This window comes from Carassius auratus, chromosome 46, assembly GCF_003368295.1.
Source record: "Carassius auratus strain Wakin chromosome 46, ASM336829v1, whole genome shotgun sequence".
NCBI lineage: Eukaryota > Metazoa > Chordata > Actinopteri > Cypriniformes > Cyprinidae > Carassius > Carassius auratus.
Genome location: NC_039288.1, coordinates 1,945,605 through 1,963,708, shown reverse-complemented (window position 1 = coordinate 1,963,708; position 18,104 = coordinate 1,945,605). Strand labels below are relative to the sequence as shown.

At 36.8% G+C, this 18,104-nt stretch overlaps 1 protein-coding gene across 2 annotated transcripts in view; it reads right to left on the bottom strand.

The window, feature by feature from the left end:
• Positions 1-18,104, bottom strand: part of tcf25 (TCF25 ribosome quality control complex subunit) — a 278,696-nt gene that overhangs the window by 208,038 nt on the left and 52,554 nt on the right. For both annotated transcript variants that reach the window (XM_026234236.1, XM_026234237.1), the window contains 2 exons: positions 14,890-15,020; positions 14,402-14,501 (listed from right to left, as the gene is read on the bottom strand). In XM_026234236.1, coding sequence (XP_026090021.1) covers positions 14,402-14,501; positions 14,890-15,020 — 231 coding nt within the window. The remainder of the gene's footprint in view (positions 1-14,401; positions 14,502-14,889; positions 15,021-18,104) is intronic.

The following is an 18,104-nucleotide window of genomic DNA, read 5'->3' as shown; positions in this document are numbered from 1 at the left end:
AGCATCTCCATAAAGCTTGTCAGCAGATGGAAGCATAAAGTGCTCCAAAATCTCCTGGTAGATGGCTGCACTGACTTTGACCTGAAGTGACATACAGCCAAGTATGGTGCAGTGGTGTCAAAAGTACTGGCATTCATTACTCAAGTAGAAGTATAGATACTAGGTTTTAAAAAGACTTTTGTAGAAGTTGAAGTATCAACTCAAGCTTTTTACTCAAGTAAAAGTGTAAAAGTACTGGTTTAAAAAACTACTTAAAGTATAAAAGTAAAAGTAATGTAAGGAAAAAAATGCCATTAAGAACAAAAGCTTGGGCCGTGCCACAGGGGCCTATTGTGCACTACCCCACCTCCTAAAAAAACATTTTTCTAAAGGCCATAATGACTATAATGTTATATTAAAATGTTCATGTTGAAAAGTTTGGGATGCACTAGGCTACCTGTTTCAGCCACATATATGCCCATTGAAAATGAACTCATTTTAGTACAATGCAAATACATTAAAGAGCTATAGATATGATGACTAGTTGCCATTAAGTATTGTCATGGTGCAAAAAGTCAAACTTCAGAGGCATGTCATCAATAACCTTGAATGGAATGTAAATGTACATCCAAGCTTAGCTGCAGGACTCTGTGAGGGCAATGGACAAGAACATTGGTGCAGGCTTAGTAACAATTACTCTTGTGTGGTTGACTATTTACAATAAACATTATAGTGCTGTCAAAATGAATGATTAATCTAAGTGATTAATCAAAAACTAAAAATGAAAAATAACTCATGATACTGATACCTTCTTGACTGATAGCTTCTTGTATTGGGTACATCTGCTATGTCCAGTATTCGGGGGTAACGAGTTACAAAGTTGATATAGAGCTTCACAGTCCCACCCACAGCCCGAGAGAGCTCTGGTGCCGGAAGTAATTTTCCCATTCATTTCTCCCATTCACTTTCGGAAAAATCCGTATCTAAAGAGTTTTAGAGCATGTGTGAGGATAACCAGCTACGGCTGAACTCATAAGCATATAACATATCATTTCAAGTGAAAAAATTAAGACAAAATCCAAAATTCAAAAGGTACAAGACTGTGTACATATTTTCATTTCGAGCGCAGGAACTACTCATCCCATAAACCACTGCGCCCCATTGAATTAGACTGAAGCCACAACTGAGAACGAGGCAACGAGCCTTTTGAGCGACATCCAAATCTGATGACGGCCGCTCGCGCGAACTTTTTCCTCCAGTGAATTTTATTTTATATAGTGAATGTGCAGTAATTATATATTGTGTGCGTGTGTGAAAGTGGTTAACGATAAAGTCAGCAATGGTGCAGTGCTTTGTATCTGACTGCAATCACCGCTCAGTTGTCAACACATGTCGTTGCCATTACACAAATGTTCAGTAAATGCACAAAAAGGTATGTCTAGGCTAAATATTGTTTTGACAGTGGCATTATAAAATGCTTGATATGAATCATTTCATATGGAGGCTACAGTAGCCTAGCTAAAGTGGACGATAATGCTAACTAAAGTTACCAACCTCCCTGCCAAACTCTCAATGGCAGCCAAGGAGATCATGATTGCACTGATAAGTCTACCGTGCAAAAACGCAACACAGGTTTTTATTTTATTTTATTTTTTTATTAATGATCTTCAGTCTTCACAGACCTTCGAGGGGTTTAACCAGACGGTTATACGAGCTCCACCAATCAGATGCATCACTGTGGGATTGTTCAGGATTGTGGGTAATGAAGTACTTAGCCAAGACATCGCGAATAAAAGGCATTTAGATCGAAACAAGGTTAGTGCCCATGATCTTTTTACGTTTATATGAGCATATACTGTTGCTTAGTACAGCCGTAGCTGGTTTTAAGTCTACCATGTATGGTTACATTTTAACGGCTTATACCCCAAATGTCAATGCAGAAATTGCATTGAATTTTTAGTTCCGGCACCAGCTGTGGGTGGGACTGTGATGCTCTATAGCCTAGATATCACCACATTGTCATTTGTGTCATCAATCGCAAACGATAATTTATTAAAACGTCTCACTACCCAACTACCTACAGTAGCTTAATTTGTGGAGGACGAAGAGGAAGCACCCATTTGGCAAATGAGCCAGTAGTGAGAAATAAATAATAACTTTTAAGTAGGGTCCAGTGCCTTTTCGATAATTTTAAAATAGTACTGGCGCCTCAACGTGCCTGAACCGATACTTAAAAAAAAAAGAACTACAAAAAAAAATATGGATAACATTAAAGAACATTACAAATATTTAAAATAAATCCATAGCTTTCACCTTGGATGCTCTCATTTCCCAAGTTGTGCTTCCCTTAATCTAAGGCTAATAAATGTATTTCACAATCTGGGTCATTATTTAATACAAAACCACACATAATGTTTCTGCTGTATATCTGTCACTCACTCTGATATTTAGTTAAGATGAGTGCTGTCTGTCACTGTCTTAAATCAGTTCTGTGAATGACTGTATGCTCATTCTTTATAAAGTAGCAACAATCTCGTTTTTAAAATACAGTACTGTGCAAAAGTCTTATGGAAAAGAAAGAATAGTGTTTTCACCCCAAAAAAAGGGTTTTAAGCCAGTTATTTATATCTTTTGCTGCAATGTGTCAGTAGGACAGTAGTTTGCCATTAATTTTAATAATAATCTAGTGCAGTAATCAAGCAGTTTGACAATGGCAAAATTAATGTTTTGAAATGTAAACTGATATTTTATACTGACACTCTACAGCAAAATATATAAATAACTGGCCGAACACCATTCTTTTAAGTGAAAATACTGCCTAAGACTTTTGCACAGCAGTGTATGTATAAAGTACGTATGATTAAATTAAGTATATTTAAATAAGTGTAAGTAAACTTTACAGTAGATGAGAAACTGACTGATCGTGACCTTTTGTAAACTGTATTTATGACAAAGAACTTCACAGATACAGATATTCTAACAATCTATCGGTAAACACACACCTTGTGTCCTCTGTCTCTGTTTGAGCTCGCGCTGCTCCACCGTGGTCGGCGGATTGAAGAGCTCGCTGAAAGACGGGAGGAGACCGGACTGACGCCGGTTTCATTAGAAATTTAAGCGGACTGACTCTGAGGCGATCGGATACTACTGGTTCCAACCTACTTTTAAGAAATATATTTTTTGATAAACGAACCCAAAACTGTCTATGCAGTGTGATGTGATTTGTGTCATGTGCAGGTGTGATGGATCGCGTATGGACCAATAGGGTGTCGGAATGGTATATGTGTATACTTCTCATCCAACCACAATCAAATTCACTCCATCCTGATGGCGCGATTTATCTGGATAGGTTTTTTTTCTTTCTCTCTCTCTGAACGATAACAATCCGGAATGAAATAGCAGTAACGAAGCTATTTTTTAAAATGTAAGGAGTAGAAAGTACAGATACTTGCGTGAAAATGTAAGGAGTAGAAGTAAAAAGTCGGCTGAAAAATAATTACTCAAGTAAAGTATAGATACCCCAAATTTCTACTTAAGTACAGTAACGAAGTATTTGTACTTCGTTACATGACACCTCTGGTATGGTGACTAGACATGTGCTGGTATTCGTAATGCGATATACCATGGTAATTAATATGCACGATATTGTTATCATGTGCACTTCTAAATACAGTGAATAATTATATATTACAAATTATTCTGATTTTGTAATGCATTTTAAGAATACTATTCCCATTAACTGGTCAAAATGCACAACACCGCTGTATGCTTCTTGAAAGAGGTATTTTCATGAGACGCATGAGAAGGACATGAGGAACACATGAGAGACGTGCTGAATGAAAGCACATTCACTCTCTGACAGCAGATGGTGCTAAACTGCAGAAAATGCAGCCCTTACCCTGGAAACCCCATAAATAAAGCAGCCACACTACTTTCTAAAACATATTTAAATAGCCATTCAAATTTGTGGATTTGCTATGGTGTTCATCACAGTGCCAAATACTTAAATATTTAGAATTAATATGCTATTTATTAATTTTAATTTTTTATTTTAATCTGGACTACAACATGCCCTACATTTATTTTAAAGTGTTTTGATTCTTTATTGTTAATTCACTCTTTACATTAGGGCTTCATTAGTTAACACTAGTTAATTAATTAGTTAAAAAACTGCCAATGAATAATTCTTCTGAACATTCATTAATCTTAAGTATTCCAATGTTTAATAACACATTGTTAAAATTTAAAGTTGCAACTGTATTATTTAATAAACTAACATGAACTAAGTCTTGTATTTTTTAACAAAGATTTATAACTTCTGTAGCTAATGTAGCTATTGCTCATTGCGAATGTTAATGCATTAACTAATGAGGTCCTACTATAAAGTGATACCAATGGGTCTTTATATTTCTTTTGCACTTTAATCGGTGTAAAACTTTTAACTGTGTATATCTTTCTGTATTGCTTTATTGTATTTAAATCTCTGTGACTTCAGAAACTTCACACTGGACTTTGGATTATGTGCGTCTCCAGTCTTCCTCCAGACACCAGACTAGAGGTAAACCAATAGTGGATTTTGATGACTAAAATAGTGCTTTATTTACATACATAAATGAATGAATAAATAATCCAGTACTGAACCGTAGTAGTAGTAGTAATAGTAAATGTTGAAATTACCACACTCTAATTGCTAACACTCCAATTTTTTCCTAAATTCCATTTTATTTTTTTTCCAAATACCGTATTTCCGTTTTACTTTTTCTGGATTTGGTTATGGTTTTCTCCATTTAAATCTTTCTCCACTCCTTTTTAGTAGTTAAAGTTTATTAATCATAAAGCAAGTCTAATTAATTAAAATCATGAAACTTATACATTTTCACATCAATTTAATAAAACTTTAACAAAATTTAAATTTTTAGGGCCCTATGATTTTCCTCACCATATTTTGTATTGTTACCAAATTCGGTTTTATCATGTATAATTATTTGAACTCATAAAACAACTTATTTTTGTTCTTACAGAAGCCCCCCTCCCACCTTAAAAAATTGTGTATTTAAATTTTTATTATCAAATCAAGACATGAAACATTAATTTATCTTTTAGTTACTGAAAATAAAGCAAACTTTTGACATACAAAGGGGATTTACGATTCAAATTAAAACATGGAAGAAATTATTCTGTGATTATTCCTTAAAAAGTTATGTTTGATTAATTTTAATAGTAGTAGTAGTGGTGTACATAGCATACATTTGACTAAAAAAATAGACTTCAAAACAAAACAGACTTTTATTTTGACAGGTTGCCGTGAATACCTTTACAATTGTGTGCATGTGATATGATGCTTTTGCTCAAATCAAACGGTCAAATGCTCATGAACTGACTCTCAGAATAGTTCTGGAGATGTTGTCCATGTGTTTTCGTCCTCATTTAGTGAAATGGCAGACACTGAAATCACCAAGAGTGACATCCCACACTAAACTTTGATTTCCTTTTTTAATGAATGGATTCCGTGATTCTGTCTGCGTGGGCCCTACAATTATTCCAGCACAAAGTATACTCTCACACTTTAACTGCTTCTATCTTTGACACTTATTGTCTAATCAAAATAAAAGAGCAGAATAACTACTCACCGGTATCACACACACTCAGGACGCATCGCATTAAAGTCGAGAAGCAGCCTAAAATAGTTTATTTATTCACCAAATGGACAAGTTTACTTCAAGAATGAACAATAAGGCACAGATAAGTTTGAAGCTCAGTGTTTAAAAAAAACGGAGCAAACGGAAAGAGCGATGTTATAGCTCTATTAATTAAGCATACAGACTTTATTAGAGCCACAGAAAGATATATAATTCATTATGTACATTAACAACAATTCGGGTGAATATAATGTAATTTAAAGGAACACGCCGACTTTTTGGGACTTTAGCTTATTCACAGTATCCCCCAGAGTTAGATAAGTACATACATACCTTTTTTATGTCTGTGCGTTCTGTAAGTGTTATTTGACGCACCCACCATTAGCCTAGCTTAGCACAAAGACTGGATGTAAATGGATAATGGTAGCATAGTAATCCTAATAAGTGACAAAATGATGCAAACATTTTCCTATTTACATGTTGTGATCTGTATAGTCACAGCGTGTACAATTAACAAGGCTATATGAGACAGAGACCATTTTTAATCGTATAAATACTGGGAACTATATTCTCACTAGGCTTAGGAGCACAGCTAACATTACTTGGGCGGAGTGGCTACTTGGGTGGAGTGATTAGCGCAGTACCCGAGACGTGCCGTGGTGAGGAGCAGAGTTCGCTCAGAGTTGGAGTAATAGAGTCAGCAATTACTAGATGGTAAATTTATAGTGTACAATCATGGGTGTTCGCTGTATTGTAAAGAGCTGCGACAATAAACAGGGGAGACCAGGTAATACTATGTTTCATAGAATTCCAACCAAAAACGCTGACCTGATGAATCGATGGGAACTTGTTCTGGGTATAACGTTAGTTCCAAACACACCTGTAAACACCATCACGAAGTATTTCGTTTGCTCTGAACATTTTACTGTAGACGACTATTTTGAAAAAATGCAAGTTGCCACACGGACCATGAAACGTGTGCTAAAGGATATAGCCATCCCATCGATAATAAAGACAGGACAAATTGGATCACCTGTTGCTGCGGTAAGTGTTCCATTATGTTTTGAGATGACTAACATTAGCCATACTGTAACAGTGCCATGCTAATGCAATATAACCTTAGTAGTGACACTATTACGTGAATAGGGGCTCCGTGTATCCCGTTTATTGTTATTATTGTGTTGTCATGAACACACTGCTCATGATCATTATAACAAAATCACTTACTTGGTGGACAGCTGACCATTATGTTCACTCGGCATGGGGCGTTTCTTCCAGTTGATCTTGTCACAATGGGGGAAAAAAAACGACAACTGCCGGGTATATTAGGGCAGAGAAATCGTCCGTGGTGGTGATGCAAATATTTTGATTGTCATCAAGCCTTGACATTGATGGCAATACCCGGTCCCATTCATTACAACAAAGGCACTCGGTTTCTGTCGGCATAGGTTGGCATGTTCCACATTTACATCACCAGTCCGTGTTCATTCTGATTCTCCCTTCGACATCAATCTGTTCGGCATCTTGTCTTACAGCTTCCAAAGTTTGTAACTCCTCGTCTGTGTATTCTGGCTCAAAACTATATGGTTCTGGACCCCACCCCTAAACCTAACGTCACTATTACATCAGCCAATCAGGTATCATGGTGTAAAAACACCTTGATCTAGAAACTCCCATTACTTTCCTGCAGAGACCTATACTTGGTCTCTTGTGCTGCGCTAATCACTCCGCCCAAGAAGCCACACCGCCCAAGTAACGTTAGCTGTGTTCCGAAGCCTAGTGAGAATATAGTTCCCAGTTTTTATACGATTAAAAATGGTCTCCGTCTCATATAGCCTTGATATTTGTACACGCTGTGACTATACAGATCACAACGTGTAAATAGGAAAATGTTTGCATTATTTTGTCACTTATTGGGATTACTATGCTACCATTTTCCATTTACATCCAGTCTTTGTGCTAAGCTAGGCTAGTGGTGGGTGCGTCAAATAACACTTACAGAACGCACAGAAATAAAAAAGTTATGTATGGACTTATCTAACTCTGGGGGATACTGTGAATCAGCCTAAAAACTCGGAGTATTCCTTTAAAGGAAAATTATGTGAATGGCATTCCGTGGCAGGGCAGGATTTTCTGTCAGCTGCATTTAAATCTGGTCTGAAGTTTAACGCTCTGTTCAGCATGCAGCATCACTTCTAAACAAATAGCACATGCTGTCAGTGATTTCAACCACTAGAGGCCACTCTCGCACTGTACAATGGAAACAGAGCCTTCTTAGCCGCTCCAGCAACAGACACAACCCGGAAAACTATCAGCAAGAATTTTTGCCAATAACCTATTTCCTGAAGCTGTCTGAGCGTGGCGACTCGATGCGCTGACTATGGCTTCAGTCCACTCCTTGTGAAGCTCTCCCAAGTTCTTGAATCTGCTTTTCCTGACAATCTTCCCAAGGCTGTGTTCATCCCTATTGCTTGTGCACCTTTTCCTACCACACTTTTTTCTTCCAGTCAACTTTCTATGAATATATTTTGATACAGCAATCTTTGAACAGCCAGCTCTTTCAGCAATGATCTTCTGTGGCTTACCCTCCTTGTGGAGTGTGTCGATGATTGTCTTCTGGACCACTGTCAAGTTAGTAGTCTTTCCCATAATTGTGGGTGCATGTTCTCAACTAGCCCAAGAGGTACCCAGTAATTATACTCAAAATTAATCAAGCTAATCAAGCTTAAAATGGAATATTCACATTTTTGGAGATACTGAATTTTTAATTTTCCTAAGCTGTAAGTCGTAACCATCAGAATTAAAACAACAAAATCTTGAATTATTTCAGTTTGTATGCAATGAATCTAGAATATAAGAAAGTTTGCTTATTTTAAATTAAATTACAAAAAATAAATAACTTTTCCATGATATTCTAATTTTTTATATGTACCTATACATATCAAACATCATCACTGGGTCACTTATGATGTTTTATGATTTGAAAACACAACATGCCAAACATCTCTCCAAGCTTACAATAAGAATCATTTATAAAAGAAGTTACAAAAGATTTAGAAAAATTAGGGTAGCACCATTTTTTTTTTTTTACATGAATGACAACAAGGCTTTAAGCAAGGGGTGTCAAACTCTGTTTCTGTAGGGCCACAGACCTGCAGAGTTTAGTTTGGACCCTAATTAAATACACTTGAACCATATATTCAGGTCCTTCAGGCTGATTTGAAAACTACATGGTTTGTGTGTTGGAGCAGGATTGGAACTAAACTGTCCAAGGCTGCGGCCCTGCAGGAACTGAGTTCGACACCCCTGCTCTAAGCAGTAGAAGTTGGAATGCACCATTATTTAACATACCTAACATACCTCAGTTGCCCAACAGTCTTTCAGAGAGAAAAATTAGGTAAACAAAAACACCATTAAATGACTTGAAAATTACGTGATCTAGGACCTTTATACAATGCGTGTCAGTGTAAAGACTAGAGGCTGACTGATATATCAGTTTGCTGATTTTATTGGCCGATATGAGCCTGTCGCAGATATATATTTTTTTTTACAGAACATAAAACACAGATAAAATGCTTGTAAATGGTGTAAATACATAGTCTGTCCACCAGTGCGCTCCATTGTTTGCTACTGGCGACCTGAAAAAATGCTTTAAACTTTAAATGTACAGTATGTATTACCATTGAAAATTTGAACAGCCATATCTCCAAAACGGTGCAAGGTTCTGAACCAAATGCGGGGGATCCCTTTAGCAAAAGGAACCCTCTTGAATGCCAAATCGACTATAGGTCTCAAATCCCCTGTTCGAATGAGACCACCCCCATGTTGAGAGACCTTAAGGTCCGGGTGTTATGGGCAGTTCAATTCACAGTCGGGCACCGACCAATCTAGCCGATCCCGGCGGGGTGGGGGGTGGATGGTACAGATGCATGGAGGGGGTGGCATTCGAGAGGGCTCCTCAAGTAGGAATCCCCCGAATTTGGTTTCGCAGGATTCGCAAGATGGTGACACCAGCCAACACTTTCTCTTCAGTGAGGAAGTCTTGTTTAAGCAGCAGCATTCAAGTGTTGTCTTATTCGACCGTAAGTGCCCTGTCAAGTGTAGTTCACATGATATTTTGCCATTATTCCAGTTCCAAGGGAACGTACATGTTAAATTCAAAAGGCATAAGGGTCCGCGAGACGTGAACTTAAATGAATTATCCAAAGTTAAATAAACATCAACAGAATAAAGTTAATATTACTTTCCTTAGAGATTTTGTTCCATATTGACATGATAGCATTATGCAGTTGCAGCAGATTTGTCGGCTGAACATCCATGATGCAAATCTCCGCTGCGGCTGTCTGTCATCCTCCATTCATCAATCAGACTGTGTGTTTTGTGCGGTTACTACAGTCAAAACAATGAAACTCTCTTCAAGAGCGCACAGTAACTGAGGTTTATAACTGTTCAAAGAAAAGGCTCATTCAACTAATGCGGAGATTTAATACACAACGTATCGATATCTCTTTTCTTTGTACTAGTGATGTCTGGTTCGCGAATGAATCATTTGACTGGACCGTTTCTTCTTAGTAAACCATTTGAACCAGTTCACCAAATCAGACTGAATCGTTTGAACCGTTTTGCGTCTGCTGTAAGCATTATCCACAATTGATTTATCTATCTATGATATGTTGCTGCCTTTATTACTGTGGTATAGATTTAAAAGAAATGTCCTTTAGATATCTATAAAAATGTACATGATTGTTTCTTTCAATAATGTAATTTATAACAATACAAAGAGCAATGTTTAACATTTTACCAGATTTGAGACTTATTCACTTTTATTTGTAAATAAAATATTTCAATAGTTTTGATAAAATTATTGTGCTCCCTTGATTTTTCTAGAATCTAGAGTATCTTTTGCTGCTGAAATATCTACCAACCTAGTTTATAAAATTTTTTGTAATAGTTTATGATTTTTTTAATCATTTGTTATTTCTCATTAAAATGAAGTTGTGTTTAAAGTAGTAGACTGTGATTAACACTAAATAATGATGATCAGGTCAACACAAGTATAGAAATTCTATATAAAAAAAAAAAACTGGTATCGGATTGGATCGTTATCGGCAGATACTCAGAATCTTCAGTATCGGATCGGTTCTGAAAAAATGGTATCGTTGCATCTAGGGCTGAATGATATTCTGTTTTAACATCGACATTGCGATGTGCGCATGAGCTATAGTCACATCGCCGGAACATGCAATGTGAAGGGTAGCAGCCCATGGTGTATTAAGAGAATGGTAGTACCAGGGTATCACACAGTAAACACGAGTTTGTTGTATGGCTTGTTGCTGGGGTAACATGCACTTTCCGCATGCCTGCACAGTGAATGGTTCGCTGTGCCCCTGCTCACCGCTCACAGCCAACATTCACTGCTAAAAATGCACAACGAAGAGGATCCGCCGCAAAAAAATTATTTTGCACCAAAAAGAAAGTATAAATCATCTATTTGTGACTATTTCAGCTACAAAAAGGAGGATGACCAAAAAGAGGTACTTTGCATGGAGTGTCATAAAGTTGTAGCCACAAAACAAGGAAACCACCAATTTGTCTGATCGCTTAAAACGGCACCACAAAGCTCTTTACGATGAATACAAAGTCAAATCTGGATGTCAACCAAAACAAACAAATATTTGTGATGCCTTTGCCAGTGTGACACCTTACCAGAAAGACTCTTTACAACAGAAAGAAATAACAGACGCAATAAGGTTTCATATTGCTAAAGATATGTTGCCATCAAATACCGTCGCCAAAGAGGGATTTAAGAAAATGATCCGATACCGCACATTTTTCCCAAGTTGCGATAAAACACCAGTATGAAAAATGCAAATCTAAGATTGAAGCAGAACTGACGCACGTGGAATACTATGCAACTACAACAGACATGTGCTCCACAACGGAGCCCTACATGAGTCTGACGGTCCATTTCATCACAGAGGACTTTGAGCTAAAAAGTCGCTCTTTGCAGACGGCATTTTTCCCGAAAGTCATACAGCAGAGAATATCTCAGAGGCCCTGAGAGAAGCGGTGTCCGCTTGGGGCTTAGATGAGATGTGTCAAGTCTATATAACAACAGATAATGCAGCGACCATGGTGAAAGCTGCTGACCTGAACAAGTGGACCAGGCTACAGTGCTTCAGCCACAGACTGCATCTTGCAGTTGGTGAGTAATGACCATGAGCTTGATCCTTAATAAATATACATTTTTACTCTTACTGTTTTAATTAATAACCTGTCCTGAACCTGACAAAACTTGTAAAATGAATGTTTTATGTGTGTACGTAGAGCTTTAAAACGTAAGAAAAAAAAACACAGAATTATTAAATCAAACTATATTGTTGTTGATAAATTCAAAGTCAGTGTCTCCTTTGTAAAGCCAGTTCTACAGTTATTCAACACTTCACTACTGGAAATGCGAGAGGAAGACACAGACCTGACCAAGAACAAAGATGATGATGCAGGACTACCTCAACGAGAAATACGAAGATGATGATACTCAGAAGCTTCTAGATATGGCATCTTTTTTGGACCCCCGGTTCAAGATGGACTTCATCAGTGCAGAGAAGACGACCCAAGTTAAGGCCAGAGTGGCATCACAGATGATGGAAGCCCACTGACGTGGAGCCCAACGTTACCAGTGCACCCCAGGCAAAGAAAGCAAAGAAGTCATTGGGAAGCTTCTTTAAACAGAATGAAACTGCAGCAAAATGAGATTCCTCTCTGACCCTAAAGGATGATTTGGAAGCAGAGTTAAAAACCTACCTGCTAACACCTCCAATAGACAAAGAGGATCCACTTGCATAGTGGAAAGTAAACAAACCAAGCTTTCCTCATCTCACCAGACTTGCCCGCAAATACCCGTGTATTCCTGCGACAAGCTTGCCGTCAGAGAGACTTTTCAGTACTAGTGGCAACATCGTCACTTGCCAACGAACCTGTCTCAAGCCTGCAAAGGTTGATAGACTTGTGTTCTTGGCTAAAAACTTTGAGTAAGCCAAAGCATACAGCATACATAACGAATACGCAGTTTATTTCATTTTGTTTAGCTATGATTATGACCAACACTGTTTTACTTTGGCACTTTTGCTAAGAAAAGTTGACTTAAAAACAAAAGATTGTGAACCAAAATGAAGTTGTTTTATAAAATATATATTTATTTTAAGTTTATATTGTTGTAAACCAATTGGGGGGGGGGGGGGGACTTTATCACAGAATATTTTTGGCAGCACTTGTTTAGTTTTAAAGTAGGCATGTCAAGCTTTCTATAGATATCTCTCTCATGTCTCTTCGTTGAGTATTCACGGAGTTACAGTTCATTTTAATGACGTGTTTGTAAATGAATATCAGCGCAGACAAAGGCTGCAGACAGCACACATACTGATAAGACGCTCGGGAGAAAACAAACACAACTTCATAATCATACTTACAGGTTGTGATTCGGAGATATTTTTGGCAGCACTTGTTTAGTTTTAAAGTAGGCATGTCAAGCTTTCTATAGATATCTCTCTCATGTCTCTTCGTTGAGTATTCACGGAGTTACAGTTCAGTTTAATGACGTGTTTGTAAATGAATATCAGCGCAGACAAAGGCTGCAGACAGCACACATACTGATAAGACGCTCGGGAGAAAACAAACACAACTTCATAATCATACTTACAGGTTGTGATTCGGAGATGCTTGTTAGTCCAAATAAAGTTGGTAATGAACCCTCTTTTATGGCCAAACACTTTGAAAATCCCGTCTTGAACTCACCGAGATTAGAAAAGCAGTCATCAGTGAAATGTTGTGAACACAACAAAAGGGATTTGTTGTACTGCTCTGGTATTGTGGTAAAAATGAATTTTAGCCATTGGTTCTTCTGATCTTCATTCTTTGGCAGTGAAAAAACAAACTTGCCTTTACAATTAAAAACACACTGTCTCCTCGACATGATGCTATCACACCAACCAGAGTGTCTGTGTGGGGGGTGGGGCAGGTCAGAGATTTGTTTCTCCCAAGACGGTAGGCGGAGATTATTATGCAAAGTGTTCTAGTGACGTACATAGAGATGGGCAAAAGATTTGAAATCTATAACGACTCGTTTCAGCGATTCAGAGTCGACTCCTTACTTTAGAAGCCAACAACTTTATAAATCGTGTACTTTTTGGTTTAATTACTTTGCACATCGTTTACACTGATGGACAGCTACATCATACACTGTAATACAGGTAATTTTTGATTTCCCATCTGTGTGGCTCTTTAAAAACAACTGCAGACTTAGCAGCACTGGTCCAGGTGGAGCGGCAGTTTCTACACAGACCCGTAGTCTACCGACAACGAACACAAAATCATTTTTAAAATCGACAAAGAATCGCATGCAATTTTAAAATCTATTTTGTGTAGATTGTCAGTGAATTATGGCTCTGTGTAGTAAATGCCAACCAGTGTTGCCAAGTCTGTGGTTGTTTTTCCATGTCCGCGGGTCGAAGTGACAATACCAATAACGTGCCCTAAAATGCGAATTTTACCAAGGCAACCCTGCCAAAAAACATATATTTTAACCCGGGAAACAATTTTTTTCAGGGAACCTCCTGGAAACGTGATTAGACTAGTTTTGAGAAGCAACTGGGCAGGATTTGTTGTGAAAGCCTGGCAACCCTGATCTGAACACACGTGCTGGAGATAACATCTAATTACAGGAGTCTCTTTACTGATGAGATGCACATGAAAATCGCATTCACTGCATCAGTGAACTTCCTCACCGATGAGATCTCTGGCGGTCTCTTGATCTTCTTGTATGCGACATACATCTGACAGCTGCAAAAGTGAATCAATGTGATATGGGTTAAGTTGCAGGAGAACCTGAAGAAAAACAGAGAAAAATGGTGTCATCATACATAGCTAACACATCTGTTACTCATGTCTTCATAAAAAAAAAAAAATACATACATACATGCATGCATGCATACAAACACACACACATATACATATATATATATATATATATATATATATATATATATATATATATATATATATATATATACATATATATATACATATATATATATACATATATATATATACATATATATATATATATATACATATATATATATACATATATATATATATACATATATATATACATATATACATATATACATATATACATATATACATATATATATATATACATATATACACACACACAAAATTACACAAATATTTATATACACAATAAAATTACCACAAAGTTATTGGGGTCCATTGACTCAACCGCATCAAAAAACTTGAACTGGACTTGCTGATAGTCACGATTATGTTCAAAGGTGAAGTGCTGAATGCCGTTTTTAGATTCCACTAGACTCATGGAAATACCTAAAAGAAGCAATGACAGTGACCTTTACTGCACTTTAATGGGGTTAGCATAGCAATTCTTTTTTATTTTACATGGAACAAAAAAAAAAAAATTCACACAGGTCATTTAATATCTGTGATAAAATTAGGGCTTCACAATAATAACAAATAATGACAAAATTCATCATGAATTCAAAATTCATCATCGGTGCCCCGGGCACCGCAGCATAAATGGTGTGTTCACAGTGTGTGTGTGTGTGTGTGTGTGTTCACTGCTCTGTGTGTGTGCACTTCGGATGGGTTAAATGCAGAGCACGAATTCTGAGTATGGGTCACCATACTTGGCTGAATGTCACGTCACTTCACTTCACTTCATACTTGGCTGAATGTCACGTCACTTCATGTGCAACACGTATGCCGTAAACTGAACAAAAAAAAAAAAAAAAATTTTGGTCCGACCCTTTACTTTTCTTCATAGTAGAGTTGGGTCCGAGTCCACCTTTGTCGAGTACGAGTCAAGACCAAGTCCACAAACATCAAGTCCAAGTCCGAGTCCAAAAGGGGCCGAGTTGGACTCAAGTCCGAGTTCTTAAAGGCCGAGTCCGAGTCGAGTCCGCCCGAGTCCAGAAAGTAATTAAATTAAAAAAGATTATAAATTGGTATTGTAAATTTTTACATTCTATTAATATTTTAACCTTTCAACCCATTAAACCAATTGCAATATAAAAATGTAATAAAAAAAAAATACCACTATTACATCTAGTCATTGCCATTGAACATTTTTATTTTATGTCAACAGAACTAGTTTCCTATCAAAAAAGGTTTCAAAGGTTTTATTGTATTACAAGTGCATGAAAATAAAAATGAACCTGTTTTATTATTGCATCAAACTATATTGTCCTCCAGTTATATTTATATTTATAAATATAATATATTTATTTGTGAACCCTCCATCCTAGAACACCTCACTCAATCCTATTCCATTATCATGTATAGCAAAATAGTTTATACACTTATTTATTTGCCAATTTGTAAATCTTATTAATTTTTTTTTTTTGTTTGTTTGTGTTGTTGTTGTCTCTGTGTACTGGAAGCTTATGTCACTAAAAGAAATTCCTTGTATGCGTAAGAATACTTGCCAATAAAGCTCTTTCTGACTCTGATTCTGAGTTAAAGCTGAGATTTCAATTATTTAATGCCTCTCCCCCACATTTGACAGAGGTAAAGTGCAGCCAATGAGGAGATCCTTAATGATGGCATTATGAATTTCCTGTTGTCTTGGGAGAACTTGCATCATAAAGTAGCACTGCTTGTTTGGCCAATTCTAGTCTTGCAAATCCTGCATTGCTGAGCTGTGCAGCATCTGTTGGTTGCTGCTGCTGTCTTTGGTACTCGGTTGCATCGGTTTTCGGATCACCAGTACACTGAACCAAAAACCGTTTCTTTCCGACGCGTCCGATTTGAGAACCGACGAACTGATGATACTGTACAAGCGTGTAATTTTTCAAGTATTTTGTTAAACATCAGAAAGTGTGCTAAAATAAATAGAAACATGCATCTTAAAAAAAAATAAAAATAAATTATATATATATATATATATATATATATATATATATATATATATATATATATATATATATATATATATATATATATATATATATATATATATATATATATATATATATACACACACATTTTTTTTTTTTTTTTAAGATGCATGTTTCTAATCTGTATATTGTAGATTATGTATGGGCCAAAGGGATTTTCTGGGAAGTTGGACAACAATTAAGACTCTAAAGACTCCATGTTTAATAGGAATAAGGGATGATTTATGAAATATCTGTACTGTATTTGTAGTTAATGATGACACATTCAAAAATTGATTTTGTAGTAAACAGAACATGAACACAAGTAGAGCAGCTGATGATACTGAACTGCAGCACGTGCCGGTTTTAGCGATTCTCGTTTTCGAGTCAAGAATTGGTTGCATCGGTTTTCGGACCATCAGTAAACTGAAACAAAAACGTTTTTTTCGGAGGCGTCCGATTCGAGAACCGAGGAGCTGATGATACTGCGCATGCGTGATTCAGCGTGAAGCCGACTGACTCACTGCGCGTCGGAACCGAACTGATTCTTTTGGTGTTTGATTCTGAACTGATCCTGTGCTAATGTTATGAGTGCGGGTAATCCGAGGGCTTGAATGAAGGGCAATCTGACGAAACGTAAATTCATTTAATAATAAATACATCGCAATGGATTATTTATGGTTTCTGCGCTGATGACACCTAATTTACTTTATATCTTCAAGACTTAAATCCTCGTATGCACATTATTGCAGTTACTGTATTTGGGTGTGTTGTTGCAAAAAATAATTGTAAACTTTTCATGATTATGAGGTTTTTAACTGACTGAAATTATGATTATTGACTTTATATATTTGAATGTTTGATCGACATTGCCAATGCCAGTCATTACGTCGAGCGTAAAAGAACCAGTGAACAGTTTTTTTTAAACCGGTTTATTGAATCAAACCGTCCGAAAGGACCGGTTCGCGGAAAAGAATCGAACTTCCCATCACTAATCCACATTGATATCCAGTGAGTGGTGCGTGTGTTTCGTCTGCAAGAGATGATATGCTACTGCTGCCTGCCGGTGTGGTGCAGTAAAATGACATAAGGGGAGACATTCATTAATTTATCATCTAAATTTTATGCTGGTTTTATTGTTACACACGCAGACTCGACTGTACTCTGAATATTTTCAGAGTCCAAAATGTTCAAGTCCATGTCAAGTCCGAGTACAAATTCACCCGAGTGCGTGACAAGTCCTTGTCATTCAAAATTGGTTCATTCAAATTCAAAAAAGTTCATTCAAAATTGGACTCGAGTCCGGACTCGAGTCCGAGTCCAAGTTCGAGTACCCCAACTCTACTTCATAGTAATGGTTCCTACCTATAAACTACAAGAAAATTCTAAACAAAAAAAAACACATGTTGATTTTAATTGTTTTTAATGAATACATTTTAAGTTATTATAACAAAACTCTTGCTCTTTTGTTTTTTCTCTCATTACATTAAACTCAGACTGCAAGCTCACAAGTTGG